Source organism: Xenopus laevis, chromosome 7L (assembly GCF_017654675.1).
Source record: "Xenopus laevis strain J_2021 chromosome 7L, Xenopus_laevis_v10.1, whole genome shotgun sequence".
NCBI classification, from domain to species: domain Eukaryota; kingdom Metazoa; phylum Chordata; class Amphibia; order Anura; family Pipidae; genus Xenopus; species Xenopus laevis.
The window spans coordinates 92316051-92334771 of NC_054383.1; the positions used below are offsets into that span (position 1 = coordinate 92316051).

At 39.2% G+C, this 18721-nt stretch overlaps 2 protein-coding genes across 3 annotated transcripts in view; both read left to right on the forward strand.

Annotated features, from left to right (window-relative positions):
• Positions 1-519: 519 nt before the first annotated feature.
• On the forward strand, positions 520-2565 carry hes5.1.L (hes family bHLH transcription factor 5 L homeolog). Its single transcript, NM_001085995.1, is given in 3 exon segments — positions 520-587; positions 728-893; positions 1182-2565. Coding segments are annotated over 3 exon segments (465 nt in total). The 5' UTR covers positions 520-533; the 3' UTR covers positions 1427-2565.
• A 3916-nt stretch (positions 2566-6481) lies between these two features.
• Positions 6482-18721, forward strand: part of pank4.L (pantothenate kinase 4 L homeolog) — a 28740-nt gene continuing 16500 nt past the window's right edge. The window contains exons 1-6 of one of the 2 annotated variants that reach the window (XM_041569338.1): positions 6482-6652; positions 13515-13597; positions 15839-16047; positions 16531-16714; positions 17011-17103; positions 17995-18148. In XM_041569338.1, coding sequence (XP_041425272.1) covers positions 6535-6652; positions 13515-13597; positions 15839-16047; positions 16531-16714; positions 17011-17103; positions 17995-18148 — 841 coding nt within the window. In that variant the 5' untranslated portion in view covers positions 6482-6534. The remainder of the gene's footprint in view (positions 6653-13514; positions 13598-15838; positions 16048-16530; positions 16715-17010; positions 17104-17994; positions 18149-18721) is intronic. The other variant, XM_041569339.1, reaches the window with a different exon arrangement.

Sequence of the window (18721 nt, forward strand, 5' to 3'; positions counted from 1 at the left end):
AAAAGAAATGTGTAGATTTTGCAGGTAAAATGAGAGATATCTCCCACCGATATGATTGTTCCCATTGAGGTGAATGTATTAAAGATTAGGAGTGCCCTATTGTACAACATCTGGTTATACCAAATACGTGTAAGACTGCCAAGGCACACTTCAAAAAAGAGCAGCATATTGCAGGGAAGATGTTCCCATCCAACCCCAGTGTGATTATAGTGATGGGAATCTCTTTCCCACGTTCTCCCACCTCATATTAAAGCTTGTGTCTATTGTGTAACACACTCTCCACCTGCTCCACTGGGAGCAGGGTATTATCCTCAGGCAATTCACAGTCAATTTACCATGCTGTAATAGATGCCTGCTCTATTGTCTGCCTCAATGCATGTATTGGCTAAACGAGTGTGGGAAAGTGTAGCAGGTTTGGGACTCATGCATTAGTATGCGCATTCTGGGGTATAAATACAGGCTCACTGGCTCCACAGCTCATATGCTCTCCAGCACTAGCACCCTGTGCACTCAGCTCTTACACACTTAGGATAATGGCTCCTACCAGCATTTCTCTGGATACTTTCTCTTCCAAAGAAAAAAACAAAGTAAGTATTATTTTAGTGTACATGAAATCTCCGGGCTCTTAGAAGGGACCCGCTTACATCTAAGGAATAATGCAGAGATGGTATAATACTACACTGTCTTTAATGTGGCATTGCTAATATTCTTGATTTTTTCTTTATAGCTGAGAAAGCCCATTGTGGAAAAGATGCGCAGAGACAGGATTAACAACAGCATCGAGCAGCTGAAAGTTCTCCTGGAGAAAGAATTTCACAAGCAGGAACCCAATGTCAAACTAGAGAAGGCCGATATTCTTGAGATGGCAGTAAACTACCTACAACAGCAGAAAAGTAAGTATCCTATATTTTACCTTACTCCCCAAAACCTGCATCAGCAATGCGTAGCCTTACACCGTTCATAATTACCATCCTCTATTGTTTTCTATTAAAAAAACATAACATAGGTCCATAGTTTAGGCTATTTAATGCATTTTCTTAAATATGCCTTTATCAGTGGTGGTCATTCATCAGTTCAATTTGTAGTTATAATGTTTTTATTAGGAGTTTTACATTATTTACAGTATTAGAAACTTGTGCTTGGAATATGCTCCTAACCGATCTTGTTGTTTTTTCCTCCAGGTCAGTCTCCCAATCTGGCAAAACTGGAACAGGATTACAAGCAAGGGTTCTCAAGCTGTTTAAGAGAAGCTGTTCAGTTCCTGTGCTATTACCCAGAAAGTGGAGAAACCCAAATGAAACTGCTTAACCACCTGCAACCACCCCAAAAGCTCCCTGTTGTATCCCAAACATATATTCCCAGTGTCTCTGACTCCAAACAATCAGCTCTGGCAAGCAACACCAACAAAATATGGCGCCCCTGGTGAACTCCAATGGACTATTGCATCCAAGAGGGAAAAAAATGACTTGAAGTCACATATTCCTCTAGCAGTAAGGAACACTCTCCTAATAGTCTACCTGGATATGCTTGAATGTTATCAGTCAACAGAAAAAAACTGATTCTGACAAGCATGAACGTTATCCTATGGGATGCTTACTAATTCCTTCTATGAAGAAGAATATTTACTTGTAACTTGCTCAAGAGTGTAATGTGCATTTATCATTATTGATAATGTAGTATCAGTACTAATGTTTTTAACATTTTATTTTATCTTCTGTGAAGAATAGTTCTACAATTTATATATTGTACAATGGGGTAATAGTACATTCATGTGTCATATGTAACTGCATCATGTTATATACGGCAGTGCACTAGGATGGTGAAATCCCCACCCCCATTTCAGCTAGTTACTTCAGTGAAGTTGCCTTTGTAGCATATGTATAATATGTATATTAGGGCTCTGTTTTTAGAAAAGGAGAGGATTAGGCATGGTTTTGCCACACAGGTTTATTTTTTTAAACTGTACATTTTGAATTCTCTACCTGCAAAACAAGACTCTATACTTGTATTCTACTAGAATGTTGTTATTTGTATTTTTAAAGGGATATTCTTATCCATAGCATATCATTCTTTAAGGAATGAAGATAAGTATTTCTAAAGAGGAAAAATGCTTTAATTTCTATTGATCGCAGTGCTCCATCAGTGCTGGCAGCAACAAGCTTTATTATGCTGTATATTCTTTCTGTGTAACTTCTGTGAAGTTAGTAGTGAGTAGCCTTTCAAGAGAAATATCAGAATTTTATTAGAGAGTATCTTTAATGAAGTCTGTAACATGATTCAAATATCTTTTATAAAGATGTGCTTGTATCTCTTTGCATGTTTATTTCTTGTTTAAAGAAATGTCTGTTCTATGTTATCCTATGACTTTTTGTTTTAAAAAAAGGAATTGTATGAAATGTTTTGGTTCATCTCGTAGCTGCACCTGCGGTTACATTGATTAAATTGTCCTTGTAGGACAATGGTGTATGTTTACACATGCCCCTGTAATTTATATACTGAACTGAATTTGATTTATTTTTAAAGGAATATAGCACAAGTTTGAAATAAAATATTCCTTCTACGGTATTCCGATTTCTTATGACTTTTCTTTACATTGACAGCAATTATAATAATTCTACATTAATGTTTATGTGACCATAAACAGTGTTTCTAAAATCCCAGGCTTTTGATGACCTACAGCTTTCAGCATCTATTGGCTATTATAGGATTCTGGGAGTTGTAGTATAACCACAGCTGCTGGTAAGGAGGGGGATACTCTGCAGCTTATAAATCTCTGGTACATACACACACACAAATATAAATAATGCAATAATGTGTATTGTAACAAAAATCATGTCAGCATTAGTCTGTTTAGGCTGTCCACCACCAAAATAATTTGATATAGCCATATAAGCTATACAATCTAATATTAGTTAGACCTGCAATATTCATCAGTGTTTACATCTACATAATATATTTATTAAAAATGCAAGCATATATTCTATATGTAGTCCAGATATGACTAAAAGTGTCAATGCTAGGATAGCGGAGTGTTTTGAAAGTGATCGGTCAGATATATTTCAGATATTACCAAGCAGGGATGTAATGGAGGGCCCCCTCTAGACCAAATAATCAAACCAAGGCATTCTCATTGGCATAATTACTGCATCACGTTTAGGGATTACTTGGCAGAGAAGTACACAAGGCTGCATGTAAGGGGCAGGAATACTAATACAAATTGTTTATGCTGGATCCATTAGTATCACTATCACCCATTTGGAGAACTAACATGCAGGATCAGTGTTGCTTATAGCAGGACAGATCTGTCACTGAGGGGTATACGTGTGGTTCATTGATTGGCCATCAGGGGCCCTCCAACACTTGTCACACTGTAACATCATCTGTTGCACAAAACTATCAGGACATGTGGTTAGTGGACACTAGCAAAAATTATACGCAGAGCTGCTTTCCCACTTGGCCTTTACTACATATGCTTGCCCAGCAGCTGGACCCAGGCCCATAAAAAAATAAATGGGACACTTTTGTACTGCACTGATGTTGCTAGACTACAAATCCCAGAATTGTTATCATCAATGTAAAAGCATGCTGGGAGCTGTAGTTCCGTAACATCAGAGTTCTTAAAGCAAGAGTGCGCAATAAAATGTTTCCCCCTAGTTCTCCACAGCCAGTAGCTGCCTTAAAAAGAAAGAGAATCCTTCAGTGGGAATCTGTGTAAATATGGCTCCATGTTGTTTGTTCCAGCAGATGAAGCTGGAAGCATTAATGAGAATTTTCACAAACAAATTGCTATAAAGAGATTCTACTACTTCTATGGGATTCTCACTTTCACCCATTGATAAATACTGTAGGTCTTTAAAAATCCCACATAAATGAAGAGAGTGGGAGAACTTCACTCTAGTGAACTGTGGCAAGCTCTAATTTTATTCTTTGATAAATATACTACAATGTGGGCCTGGACTGACAATTTGTTGATTCTGTCAGATGCCAGAGGGGCTGCTATAAGATAAACACTTCTCTTCGGCACATCACTTTTTCTCTTTTGGGTGCATTCAACTCCTCAGGCTACTTCCAAGCCAATTTTCATACACGAAATCCCATAGGGAGGAAGCACACCAGAAACTTCTGCATTGCCTTTAGATCATTTGTTTCAGCAGAATTGGCACTTCTGCTGAAATAAATGATCTAAAGGCAATGCTGAAGTTTCTGGTGTGCTTCCTCCCTATGGGATTTCGGGCTGCTATAAGATGCATTAGGAAAACAGGAACTGTGAATGAGCCAATGAAGCAGTACTTGCTGCAAAAGTGTTTATTCCAACGACATGTTTTGGGCACACAGGCCCTTTATCAAGTATAGTGTACAAATCACGTAGTGCACATATTTATAGTGAAAACAGGATATGATGTCATCCACAGAGTGGGAGTGGTAAATAGTCCATTAGCATATCAGTCCATTAAATCCACCGTAGTGTATCTTCACATGTAAATCAATATTACAAAGTATTCAGAAAAGTATACAAAAATGATATACAGAAACCAAATGGAACTGCCCTGGACTCAAGGGCCTACCAATGACATGATATAACATTAATTCGAATAAACAATACGGAAGGAATGCCCGATTCTTACCATTATCTTGACTGGTAATTTACAGTAATATTCGAAAATTTCATGCTTGTAAAGTATGGGCATATAGATATATAACTTTATCTGTAGGGGAGATGCCATAGATGCTGCTATAAGATGCCATAGATGGTCACTATTTATATTTATTGGGCTGGTGGGGGACTGTTTGGGTCTCTGTGTGTTTGAAATGCCAGGGCCTATATTAAATCCTAGTCCAGACTTTCCCACTCCTCATTTCTACTGCCTTGTACTCCCTTAATGGTAGGGTTGCCACCTGGCCAATGTTTTCTTCACTGCTAAAATAATACTGGATTCCAAAGTTATTCATAGTCACTTAACAGAACAAAGACAGGAAGGCATACATATATATATATATATTTATTTAATTTCAGAAAAGGTGGACATCCTTTTTACAGTGCCATTGTCATAGCTGTGGTAAAATAAAACAAGGGCACACTCAAAATTGTAGCTGGTGCAGGATGGATCCCCAGTCTAAGAGAAAAGGGAATGGAGTTCAGGGAGGTGTAACCTATGACCTTTTAACTGCTCCTCAACAGCATCAAGCAGCATGGTACCAAGAGCCCAAACCTCTCATTGGGATTCTGGACAATAGCCAGAACATTGCAGGTTAGGCAATTCTGAGCTCCGCAACTTTTTATACCATGTGTGGCTCCCACCTTCCTGCAGCACCCTGTTTTTGCTGAATACAACTTCCAGCATCTTGTGAACAACCCAGGGCTATTATTGCAGTTCAACAGCTGGAGGATCGCAGATCAGACTTTCCTGGTGTGTATAGTGAAATGTTTACCAATGCTCCCCCTGTGATATTGCAAGTATACAGTATATATACAGTAGTATACACACAGGTATGGGACCGGTTATCTAGAATGCTTGGGAACCTGGGTTTTTCTGGATAAGAAATCTTGCAGTAATTTGGATCATCATACCCTAAGGGGGTTATTTACTAAATTCCGAATGCAAAAATCATGAAAAATTCATGATTTTTTAAAATAAAATCGGACTTTTAAAAGATCAAAAAATTTTCGGAATTTGTTAAACCCCGAGAATGGAAAAGTCCAAATCTGAATATCCGGCATCTCAGTTGTCAAGGTTGCATATAAGTCAATGGGAGAAGTGCCAAATATTTTTTAAAGTGCGCTGGGTTTCAGGAAATACCCCGAAGTTTTCTGAGTTTTCGGGGGAAAATTCTGAAAAAGATTGTCAAAATCTGATGTAAAAATCAGAAAAAATCATGAAAATCTGATTTTTTTCCCACAAAGCAAATTGTCGGGAAAATGTAATAATAAATAAGCGTAAAAAAACAGAGCTGATTTGTAGCAGAAAATATTGAGATAAAGTCAGACTTTGATAAATAACCCCCATGGTCTACTAAAAATCATTTTAATATTGAATCCATCCAATAGGGTTGTTTTCCTCCAATATAAATTCATGCAGTTTAGTTACCATTAAGTACAAGGTACTTATTAAGTACAATTTACTGTTTTTAAAAGGAAATCATTTATAAAAATCTGAATTTTTTTTAAATAACGGACTCAATGTGAGAGGGCCTTCATAATTTGGAGCTTTCTGAATAATAGGCTGTCTGGATAACAGATCCCATTCCTGTATTCAAAATTACCAGTCACTGCAAAGTAACTAGTATGGAACATCACAAATATTATTTATATATGTACTTTGACTATATATTCCTAGAAAAGTTCAATATTTTCAATATTTGGGTATATACTTTTGTGAGAGGACAATGTCTTCTTTCTGTCTGTCCCTCTGTATTTCCCATTATGACAGGGACTTTGTTTTGGCTTAATTCCTTCTTTGACACAAGGCACCTCATTAACATAACACATGCAAAGCATATTCAAATGTATGCGCATAGCTCGGCGGGATATCCAATATGGCGGCCAGTGGAGGTAGAGCTAGGAGTGGGGAGAGCATGGATAAAAGCATCACCTTGCCACCTGACGAGATCTTCCGTAATCTGGAGAACGCCAAGCGCTTTGCCATTGATATAGGTACGTGCTGTTACTGTGTGCTAGGAATGGGTCAGTGCGGCAATGTGACCCGGAGACCATCCTTTACATCCACTTGTGGCAAGTTAGCTTATTGACTCTTCACCTTGCACTGCACTCTGGGTATTGTAGTTCCCGCTGATTTCCCAACCCAGTGCAAGATATTGCGCAGGGAGCTTTATAAACTACATTTCCCGCAATGCTACACTGAAGATACCGATGCTGGGAGTCGTAGTTCTGATAAGGGACTCTGTAGTTTAAATGAAACGTTTTTTTCGTTTCAGGAGACTACAACTCCCAGTCTCCCACAGTGCTCCTGGTGGATAATGGGGGCGAGAAGTAGAAAGTAAACAATCTTGCTGCGATAGGTCGTGCACAGTGCGGCGCTGTCAGTCGGTTTATTGTTGTGGGGAAATGTGGAACATATCTAATTGCATTGTGATAGTCTGTGTGTGGAATAAAGGAAGGGAGCGAGCGTTTAGCCTAATTAGCTCTCCACTCCGAGTCAATTGAGAAACAATTCTGCTGTGTGTATGGGACTAGCAAATGCAGGGTACCGGGAGATCCCTTTGTCACAATGCAAGAGGTGTAAACGTGACCATGACTATCATAGGGCTACAGAGAAAAGTATTTCAGCAAGAACTTGAGGTCTGTTTTTTACACCTGCCTTATTATAACTCACCTGGCCAATCCAATAATTCAGGTGGAATATTAAGGAGCAACACATGGAGGGAGTCTGTTAGACTGGACATTGTGTCACTTCCAGGCCACTGATAAGGGGACCTGATTTGCCTGCTTCTGCCTTTTCTTGACACCTGGTTGATGATATTGAATCATCCGTCCGAGTCCTACCTGAAGGCATGGGCTCTGTTGACCAAGTGTCCCAGGCTACCGCCCGCGAACAGCTTGAATGGATGGGTCCCCCTTCGCCGAAGCTAGGGAGGGAGGGCCCACCATCCCCGCCCCCCCGAAGGGCTTTGGGGTCGTTTGGACTCCCCTTCGCCAAAGCTAGGGGGAGTCCCGTCTAACCTGGGTTCTGCCGAAAGCTTCCCCCAGGGCGTGTCATGGCCTAAGGACTATGACCCCATCCAGAGTTCTCAAACCAAACACAAAAAGGTGCTGGAGTGTGCAGTGCAAGCAGGACCCGGCCAAGGTATTTTGGCACCCTAGGCAAGGGCTTCAATCAGTGCCCCCCCCAACCCAGTCCTGCATTACCATTTCCCACCTTACCATTCATATGCCCCCTGTACCTGTGCCAGCAGCCATCATGTTGCCCCATGTATCTGTGCCAGCTGTCATTCCCCCAGATTGCCCTTAAACCCCCAATCTGTACCTATGCCAGTATAAGACAAAACATCTATCATATTGTTACCCCAAATTTGTTCCTGTGCCAATAAGAGCCAAAAATCCATCATATTGTCCCAAACATCTGTGTACCTTTGCCAGCATCAGCCAATCCCTCATAATGCCCCCAATCTGTACCTGTGCCAGTAGCAGCCTAAAAATCCACAATATTGCCCCCAAATATGAACATGCCAGCAGGAGCCAAAAAATCTATCATATTGCCCCTAATCATCTGTTTACCTGTGCAAGCAGCAGCCACGATATTGCCCACAAATATGTACCAATACAGCTGCCAAGAGGATGGTGGGGAGTGCTTATGCCTACAGTATGAATCACGGGCAAGCATGGGTTGGAAAAAGTGTTTTTTAAAATTGAAAAACCATTAAAGGCCAAACAAACCAGGGTTTAAAAAAAATTCCTCTAAAAGTGCGCCCCCCACATGATTGCGCCCTAGGCGGGCACCTACTCTGCCTGCCCCTAGTTCCGGCCCTGGGTGCAAGGCCATTGATTGCCTTTAGTAAGGCTCCAGCTGGCAGCCGGAAAAAGAAAAAACTTCCCGCCCGCCTAATGGCCAGGGCAAAGGAAGTGAAGCATGATTAGGCATAGGTGCATGTGCATTGCCCCTGACTCAAAAGCAAATCCGCTTGCCAGCCTAGTCCAGAGGACCAAGTGTTTCTCCGTTCTTCACATAGGATCATAAAAACAGATACTCCTCCTTGATCTTGCCAGCCAGAGGACCAAGTGTTTCCAAAGGTACTACACTACACTTGATCTTAGACAAAAGGACCTGGCTGATGATTTACCCAACCCCACAGATAATATTGACCTCCCATATTACTTTAGCAAAAGAGATAAAAGAGAGAGACTGGTAGGGTGGCATATTGCTGGGTTAAAAGCATAAATAGTTAGACTTTTTGTTCTCTATTTAGTGTATGAATAAGGACTGTAAAAAGGGAAATGTCCTTTCCCACTAAAGCAGCTGCTTGTCAAGCAAACACTGAGACAGATCAGATAAGAGCAGTTATAATCCGTTTGCCTTTTCCAGTAGCCGATGGCTTCACGTTAATCTTTCTAACCTACTTGTTGTCTTATGTTTTATTTTAAAGTAAACTGTCTAATCTGTATGGTCCTCCAACTTATTCTGTACTGCAACTTCCTTCACCCCACCAATAGTTTGACTTTTCGTGGTGCTGGGAATTGAGCAGCAAAAGGGTGCTATGTGTTTCTTAACCCTGATTTATGTTTAATTAGGTTACACAAGCCTTCCCTGTTTGTTATGAGAAGGACCTGTTAATCCCAGCTCGAGCTGTTACAAACAAAGCCTATTGCTGTTATGAATAAACATACAATACACACAAGAGCCGTGAATATCCTGTAAATTATATCCTTATAAACTGTGCTTAGTGATGTCATCGGTTATAATCGGAGTTTAGTGATATTATTTCTGTCACATGACTCGGTAAAACTTGTGTATTTTAATAAATAAAGTACCCGATGTTGCAAAATATGAGGATATTAGAAGTTGAAGTCAGAGTTCCATGACCTGTATAATATAATCAGCCTTGTGGTTTTATATGGTCATGGAACTCTTAGGTAACTTATCCTTATGTTTTACAATAGGGGTTCTTTATTCACTATATTATGGACTGCAAGGGATTACAATTCTCTTTCCATGTACTATTTTTGTTTGGTTGCATAACAGACGGAAAAGGGAAACAGGCTTAATTAGAGACAATATATTGCTTGAGTTATTTAGAGAAGTGTTTGCTTATTTCTGCGAGCACTTTGCAAACACGTTCATTCCCACATTTAACAATTAGCTGTGCATGTTCTTTCCAACATTTCCTCCTGTATTCATAGTATAATATTCAGTTAGGAGCATTTAAACTCGTAGTTGTCATACTGCTCATTTGCAGTCCCCTATTTGCTCAGGGTCCCTTGTTAGCATAGGACATTTTAGGGCAGCATAAACTGTTTGTACACCCACAAAATCCCAACCTTTTCGGGTTTCCATCTGGGCTTCCCAGAATATCTATGAGCATGAATACACATGCCTCTGTATGGGAAATGATTCGGGCCTTTTATTTGTATGGAGTTGACAGAACTGTAAAAGGATATACTGTATATTGTTTGCACAGCACATTTTATACACATCATGTTTTTCTTAAGTGTGTTTTTTTTTTTTTTAGTTAATAACATAATTTCAACAGCTCTAAAAATTTAGAACTTTGCCTTTGTTTTTGCTTTATTTAAAGGAATGTTGCAGCTGTTCTCGGAACAGCTGTAATCAGGTCAAACTGTCCCCACTCCCCACATTGACACTCAAGCCAGCATTTCTGAGTAGAGGTCTGCCATGTGTGTTTCAGTGGCAGTTTCCTATAGAATCCTTTGCAAAGTTGTAACAGGAAGATTTTCACTGCTGTTGTTTGTGGCCTGATAGCAGGGTCAAAATACTCTGTGCCAAAGGCTTAAGGGAAGAGATGCATTTGGAGCAAATCAGCATAGATATAAAAGACTTTAAAAAGAAAATAAATATTGTCTCATGCTGTTGGAAAAAATTGAGGTGAGCCCGGAACAGTACAGGGTTGGTTTGCATGCAAGTATCTTTTCATGATCATCAATGAGCATTGCCAAGCCCACTGACATGTTGGTGTAAATTCTGCTGTAACTCTGGCATATGCATATTTATAAATAACAGTCCCAGAGCTTTTATGTAAGAGATTATACAAAGGGGCTTATGCTTAGTTTTAGTTTAAACATAGCAGATTTACATATATTTCTAGGCAACCTAAAGTGTCTGTATTCTTAATGTATTAGATGGGTTCTGCCATACTCCACACACACTTCTGCATAGTGAGTATATTTAAGGGGACTGAAGCTGGACATACATACAAAGATCCACTCATTTTGTGATGTTGCCAAACAAGTGCATCTCTCCCTGATATGCCCATCTTGAGGCGAGTGATATGGGGCTGATCCAATAGTGGGCCCTAGAGCCCAATGATCGGGTCACAACGAGGAGAATGCAGGCGGTCGGATGGAGGACCACATTAACGAACCAATGCAGTCCTCGATCCGACTGGATTTTTAAATCCGCCCAATCGACATCTGGCCCACTTTCGGCCGATATCAATTGGGGAAGCCTGTCTGAGGGCCCCAATTAGCTGCCAACTTAAATTTTGTCGGCAGCCTTTACTTAAGGACTCTATACACAAGCAGATATATTTCCTTTCTATATTCTGCATGCTACTTATTTTTTTTGAAAGCATATGTTTTTATTGATTTCCAAAAAGGGGGGAGGGGAAAGGGTATAAAATAAAAGGGGAAAAGGGAAGGGATGATGAAAAAACAATTAAATCACATTAAACATATACATTACTGTCAGTTGCATAAATCAGCATCATGTACCATACCGTAAATACACTACAGGTAACCATCAAGAGCATTTAAGTGTGTAAAAAGACACAACTATCTCTCCTTTTCAGGGATCCTGTTCTGGGTGTGAGTCTAACCAGGGGGGACCATATTTTCCCAAATTTAGAAGGACATCCTCTCGCTTCATATGTCAATTTGATGTTTACCAGTGATTTTCCTACTAGCGAGAGCCATTGCTGTACTTGGGGGGCCATCCATTTCAATACTGGAGCCTTTTTGGCATAGAATAGTGCAGTTTTTATAAGTATTCTGTATCTGATTAGGGGGAGAAGGTCTTCCACAGCCCCTAATAGGCAAATTTCAGGCGTGCAGGTTCCGGGAAAGTCCAAGTACCCATGCAAGTGATTCATTACATCAGCCCAATACTTAGAGATGTGTGGGCACTCCCATATGAGGTGGGCGAATGTGGCGTCGGGCAATTTACATTTGGGGCAGCGTGCTTCGTTGGCTCTCCCAAACTTCTGAAGCTTAACAGGAGTAAGATAAAGCTGGTGTATGAGTTTAAATTGAATAAGACGGTCTTTGACAGATATTAAAAACCCATATAGGTCGTCTGTGACCTCATCCTATGTGTCCGAGTCTAGGGAGGGAATCATGTTCTGCCATTTCTGCTGAGCTTTGAGAAAAGGGGCCGGTAGGCAAGCGATTAGTGACTGGTAGAGCCTAGAAATCAGTTTCCCAGCCTGGGGGTCCCATAATATCTCTTCAAATTTCGGGCCATCGTACACAAGCTGGAGTGTAAGGAATTGAGCTCTGAAGGCCTCTCTAAGCTGCAGGTATCGAAACCATTGTCTGCATGCTACTTTATAGCTCAATTGTGAATAAATTCTGCTTATGGTTACCTGAGAATAACCTAAACTGGTTGTTCAGGTATAATGCAGCTGGGTCAGGCTGCAGTCAGCGTTGTATTTCTCTTCCGGGTGCCTGAGGCCTCTGCGCGCACCCCCCCCGCAAATGCGTCATAGCGTTCCCCATGCACTCTAGGATGCGGCTGGGCATGTTGCCGCTCTTAAAATTTTGCCGCCCTGCCCTTTGTGGCCCTGCTGCAGTTAGTGAGAAGAATCTTATTTATTTCTCTTGAAAACTAATTATAAGAATTTGTGATCTAGAGAGATTGTGAGTATGGCAGATGTCAAGGAAGTTGTCAGGAGAAAGAAAGGCTACTCTGATTTTCTGCTAGGGAAAGATGTGAGAAAGGTTTCTAATTATTTTCCTAAGCAGAAGAACATCAGAGCAGCCTATTTCTTTCTCCTGACAACTTCCTTGACTACTTGGTGTCAGACTGGTGGGAAACTGACCAGCAGGTGGCGCTGTTGTAACAAAATTCATTCATATTAACAGCACACATATCCCTTCATATCTTGGAATAAAAACAAAATAAATAATGAATGTACATTGCAAAATTTCTCTCATTCACTTATTTTAAAGGTTTACTTATCCTTTACGCTGTGAGTCTAACTTTTCCCAGGGGACCTGTTATTTTATATTGTTACGATTATTTATTTGCTTATCATGATTGCTTATCTAGATACATTTGAATTGTTACAAATGTATAAAGCCAATTAAGTTAGAAACATTGTTTCTATTTCTGCCTGTTCATTGAGGAGAAAAACTGGACTTTCCAATACAAATAAGAGACTGCAGGTTGAGCTGTCAAAAGAGGTACTGTCGCTCTAAAAATGGGACATTTGGGAGGTATGATGTTCCTGTAATAAAAATCTTGCAGATGGTCAGCATGTGCTCATTGTGGCTTTTTTGAAATTTTGAACACAAAAATAAGGGTGTGTACCCACGACGAATGGCATCCACAAGCCACCCACTGATTCAGAAGAGCACAGTCTGTGCAGATAGTGCACCTGCCAGAGATATAAGGGTAATAATGCAATAAAATGAACATAGTTTGTACCAAGTCCATCCAATCAAATATTTGGTTTTGCATGTGGCCAGCAATTTCTGTGTGCTGATTGGTCACTGTGAGTTTTAGTAGACCTGGTGCAAACAATTTTTGCTCCCTGACTCGTAGGTTATAGGGGAGGAAACCCTGTTATAAGGTTATGTTCTTTACTGTAACAATGTGTCTTTACAGGTGGGTCTCTAACAAAGTTGGCTTATTATTCTACTGTCCAGCATAAAGTAGCCAAAGTAAGGTCTTTTGATCACACAGGAAAGGTAAGACATTCATTTTTAGTGTAATTTTGTGTTTTAGCAATGCTGCATTTGGTATAACGTTTAAATGGGAAATGACATTAACGTAAACAATCACCACAAACTGTGGTCAATGCTATGTATCTCTGCTTCAGCTCCATGGTGCATTTTTTGCAATAATTTCTGGCCTGAAAATGCATTGACAGTGTCCAACTAATGATCGGCCACATAGCCAGTTAAGTCAAAGGAGGGGCATTTTGACGCTCATTAAGCTCGGGCAGCAAAATGCTGGTAATCTCCCCCAAATTCTATTGCCCCAAAAGCTGAAGTGGGGGAGATAAGGTTACTAAACACTGTCAGCATTGACGTTTATTTTAAAGACCCAAGTTTAAAGTAACTGCCACAAAGGAAAAAACATTGTTAGGAAATGGTTTTGACAAAAGCATGCTGTCTCAGTGTCAGAACATGTTTGGCTGCTTTGAGCAACTGAACACCATTTTGCTGTATAGGGTGTTGTAACTCAGCAGCAGTACTGGGCTTTAACTGTAAATGGTACAGATTGCAAGTGGGGTCTGAGGATTCAACATTTTCTAAACATTATTTTTGCTTCGTTTTGGGGCATGATTAATCTGTCCTATTGTTAGTAACTATTCCGTAGACTGACCTTAAAGGGGTTGTTCATCTTCCAGTTCAGTTGGTTTCAGATAGTTCACCAGAAATACATATTTTTCCAATTACTTTCTATTTCTGACCATTTTCCCCCTTGTGTGTTTCTTAAACAGCTTGGGGTGTCACCGACTCTGTAAACTGTTCTAAATTGTTACATTAGTACATACATTTCTTATCTTGGGCAGAATCCCGGAGTCATTAACAAGGTGGTTCACCTTTAAGTTAACTGTCTTTTCTTCTGACTCTTTCCAGCTTTCAAATGGGGTCACTGACCCCATCTAAAAAAACAAATGCTTTGTATGGCTACAAATGTATTGTTGCTGCTACTTTGTATTACTCATCTTGCTATTCAGGCTCTCCTATTCATATGTCAGTCCCTTTTTCAAATTAATCCATTGTTACCATGGTAATTTGGACCCTAGTAACCACATTGCGGAAATTGCAAACTGGAGAGCTGTTGAATAAAAATCTAAATAACTCAGAAACCACCCAAAAAAAAAAATACAAACCAATTTTAAATTCTCAGACTATCACTCTCTTTATCGTACTAAAAGTTAACTCAAAGGTGCACAACCCCTTTAAAGACATTTGATTAGAATTGATACAATAGTTGCAAATGGATTTGTGCAAAAGGCAGTTATTTTGTTTATACTGGAATCATTTATTTGAGTGAGCTCTAATTCATCTGTTAGGAAAGAAAGCCCCCCCCCCCATATATTGTATCTAGCTGTCAGTGAATATCTGACACCTGCTGCATGAAGACAGAATGAAGAGAAACAGATTCTGAGAGAGGGATAGTAAACCTAAACTTGATTATTTCAGAAACCATGCAGAATTTGTAATTGTTTGTGTTTCGAAAGTTTCTTATTTCAGTATGATGAAGCTTATATTAAATTTCCATTTTTGCGATAGTTCCCCTTTAAGAAAAAAGGTACTTTATCACCTGTGAGCAAAAATATAAGTTCAGTAGATATAGTCAAAGATGCCAACTAACCTTATGTCATTTTCATGATCCAGCCCTGGGTTTTTAAAACCTCTTCATTGGCAACATGAAATTGTCTTGAATTTCATTAATGGCATAGGGTTTTGTTGCCAGTGAGTGCAGCCTCTCATTTATGGGAATGGCTGTTTTTGATTTTGGGAAATAGGTTAGGTACAGTATTGGGTTTGCAATCTCTTTGTTTTTCCCTTTGGGCTGAAAGAAAGCTGCAGAAAAGTTTGAGGTGAGGTTTGAGTTGGAATAACCAGCTTACAATTGTTTCAAAGTATTTTCCAGAAATGACAGAAGAGATCTTCTGTCAATATAAAAGTAAGGGCACCTTTATTGTGTAGTGTAACTGTACAATTACACCGATGTGGTATTCCCCCCATGTTATTTCCTTGCTGAAAATGGGGCCTCAAAATACCAAGCAGTGTACATTTACAGGCAAGGATTTCCAGACTAGTACCTGTGATAATACTTTCAAGCAATGCATTGTTTTGCTTACATAATATGCTGTGCGTGCATAGATGCACTGAATCTATTGTGCCATAGCTCTTGCATATGTTTAGTATGGTTGTAAACAAGCAAAATAAGATGTGCTGTCTCTTTTTTAGGATTCCGACCATGAACAGCTGTATGAAATATCCGTACAAGAAGAGATCACAGCCCGACTTCACTTTATTAAATTTGAAAATGCCTACATAGAGATTTGTCTAGACTTCATCAAAGATCATTTAGTGAATACAGAGACAAAGGTCATCAAAGCAACAGGGGGTGGAGCATACAAATTCAAAGACCTCATTGAAAAGAAATTAGGATTAAAGTAAGTTTTTTGCCGAGTGTTTCTTTGCTTTTATTAAATGTGTTCACTATGACCATGGAGTTTGTTTTCAACAGCATTCTGGTGGAGAACAGAAGTGGGAAAACACTGATGCTAATGCTACTCAGTTAGAAGCAAGGTGCAGCAGCCCCAGAATTACCACTGCCCTGCAGTTATGATACTATGCACTATACTCCTGTCAGCAAACTTATGATGAGTACTACTCTGACACAAAGCCAGCATGTAGAGAGACCGGTTGCCGGGAGGATACTAAAGTGTAACTTAAATCTTTCAAAAAAAAAGTATATGACTTAGCAATGAGCTTCTATAACATTTTTGTTTTTTATGATGGTTCTCCTTTAAAGGATAACTAAACCCTAAATTTTATTTTAACTTGCAAATGTGCATGAATAAGACTTTTGTATCGTACACCTTTTAAATGTTAAAATGAATGTCATGATTAAATTATATCTGTTGTCTTTTTAGAGTGGATAAGGAAGATGAAATGACATGTCTCATAAAGGGATGCAATTTTGTATTAAAGAACATACCCCATGAAGCTTTTGTCTATGTCAAACACGCAGATCCTGAGTTTCGATTTCAGACCACTCACCCTAATATATTTCCATATTTACTAGTAAACATTGGCTCAGGTGTATCGATAGTTAAGGTAAGATGGCTTAATTCCTTTCTGCAGTTTTTTGTGTTTTCTAAGTAAAACTCATCAGTAGTACTGTTTGTATGGAATAAGCTGTTTATAAGTAGACATTTATTAAAAAAGTATTTTAATGCTCACAGCACTTTGTAGTTGCATATCCGTGCTGCTTCTGGAGGGCTTTTTGCATGTATCTCTATGGGAAACTTGTGGATAGGGGCCAAATGCTTTGTGTACCATAGACTTTATGACTTCAGCAGTAAGGCAACTCTTCTAAAAACCCAATGTGAAATTTTTATTTTACTTAACAGGTAGAGGCAGAAGACAAATTTGAACGCATTGGTGGAAGTTCTATAGGTGGAGGTACATTCTGGGGGCTAGGTGCCCTGCTCACAAAGACAAAGGTCAGATAAAACAGTTATGTGTCTTTTCAATTCATGTTGTATCTGCTTTTAAAATGCAGTATCTAGCAGGAACTGGGATAGGCATCATTTTTGGCACTTATAAATAAACATGGTCTTGAAAACAATGATTTGCAATGGATGCACTTTGTTCATCTGGTTTGACTTTCAGGGTACATGCATATGTGTGTATATATCTGTCAGTCATTGTCCTTTGGTCACATAGTACAAGTCCTCTGTTGGTTCTAAATATATTAAGCACATGTTTTAGAGACCAGCTTGCTGACTAAAATGTTGCTAATGGGCCAGTTTGTTGTGGTGGAATTTAAAGGAATTGTTCAGTGTAAAAATAAAAACTGGGTAAATAGATAGGCTGTGCAAAATAAAAAATGTTTCTAATATAGTTAGTTAGCCAAAAATGTAATGTATAAAGGCTGGAGTGATTTGATGTATAACATGTCAGTCAGAACACTACTTCCTGCTTTTCAGCTCTCTTGGTTTACACTGACCGGTTACCCTGGTTACCAGACAGTAACCAATCAGAGACTTGAGGGGGGGGCCACATGGGTCATATCTGTTGCTTTTGAATCTGAGCTGAATGCTGAGGATCAATTGCAAACTCACTGAACAGAAATGTACCATGTGGCCCCCCTTCAAGTCGCTGACTAACTCAGGGTTATAGAGCTGAAAAGCAGGAAGTTGGATTCTGCCTGTTTTTATTAGACATCTGTTCACTCCAGCCTTTATATATTATATTTTTGGCTAACTATATTAGAAACATTTTTTTATTTTGCACAGCCTATCTATTTACACAGTTTTTATTTTCACACTGGACTATTCCTTTAATGCAATACCTTATCAAATACATTGCTCTTGTTTCTTTGATGTCCACAGAGGTTTGATGAATTGCTGCAGCTTGCTGCCAAGGGACACCATACAAACGTGGACATGCTCGTAAAAGATATATATGGAGGGGCTTACCAAATTTTAGGATTGACTGGAAATCTGATTGCAAGCAGTTTTGGCAAGTCAGCCACTATAGACAAAGGTAAGACCCTGAATATCTTTTGAAAGTAGAGTGATGTTAAAGCATAAAATGCTGCATTTTTAACATATCCAACTCATCAACATTAAACAAGCATTTTTATTAAAGTTAACACCACAATATGTTGGTGCTTCATAAACATGTGATAATTTACTGATAGTGTATTAGTGCCTTAATAATAGTTTTCAAATAGTACATGACAAATGTTTTTATTTTTAACTATTTTGAAAATTTCCATTTAACAAAAAAAAACAATTTTTTTTTCTCCTCTTATAACTGGTCAGTCACAGCCTGGCTTGGAACGAAACTTTTCCTGAGGCTGTGAGGCTGTGTAACCCTACTGGCCATATAATCATTTTAGATAATTGTAATATGGCAAGAGCTGCAGGTGGAAAATTGCAAATGTACAACCTTAGCATTGAATGGCACAGTTAGCCACATCAGAAGATGACAAAGTGACTTTCTAGCATTATCGCTTTATCGGATGGCTGCAATAAAACCCATAGCATAAAATATTAGGAATGCATTAATCCTTAATTCAAAATTAAAATCCTCCATGCTAGATTCATGCTTCTT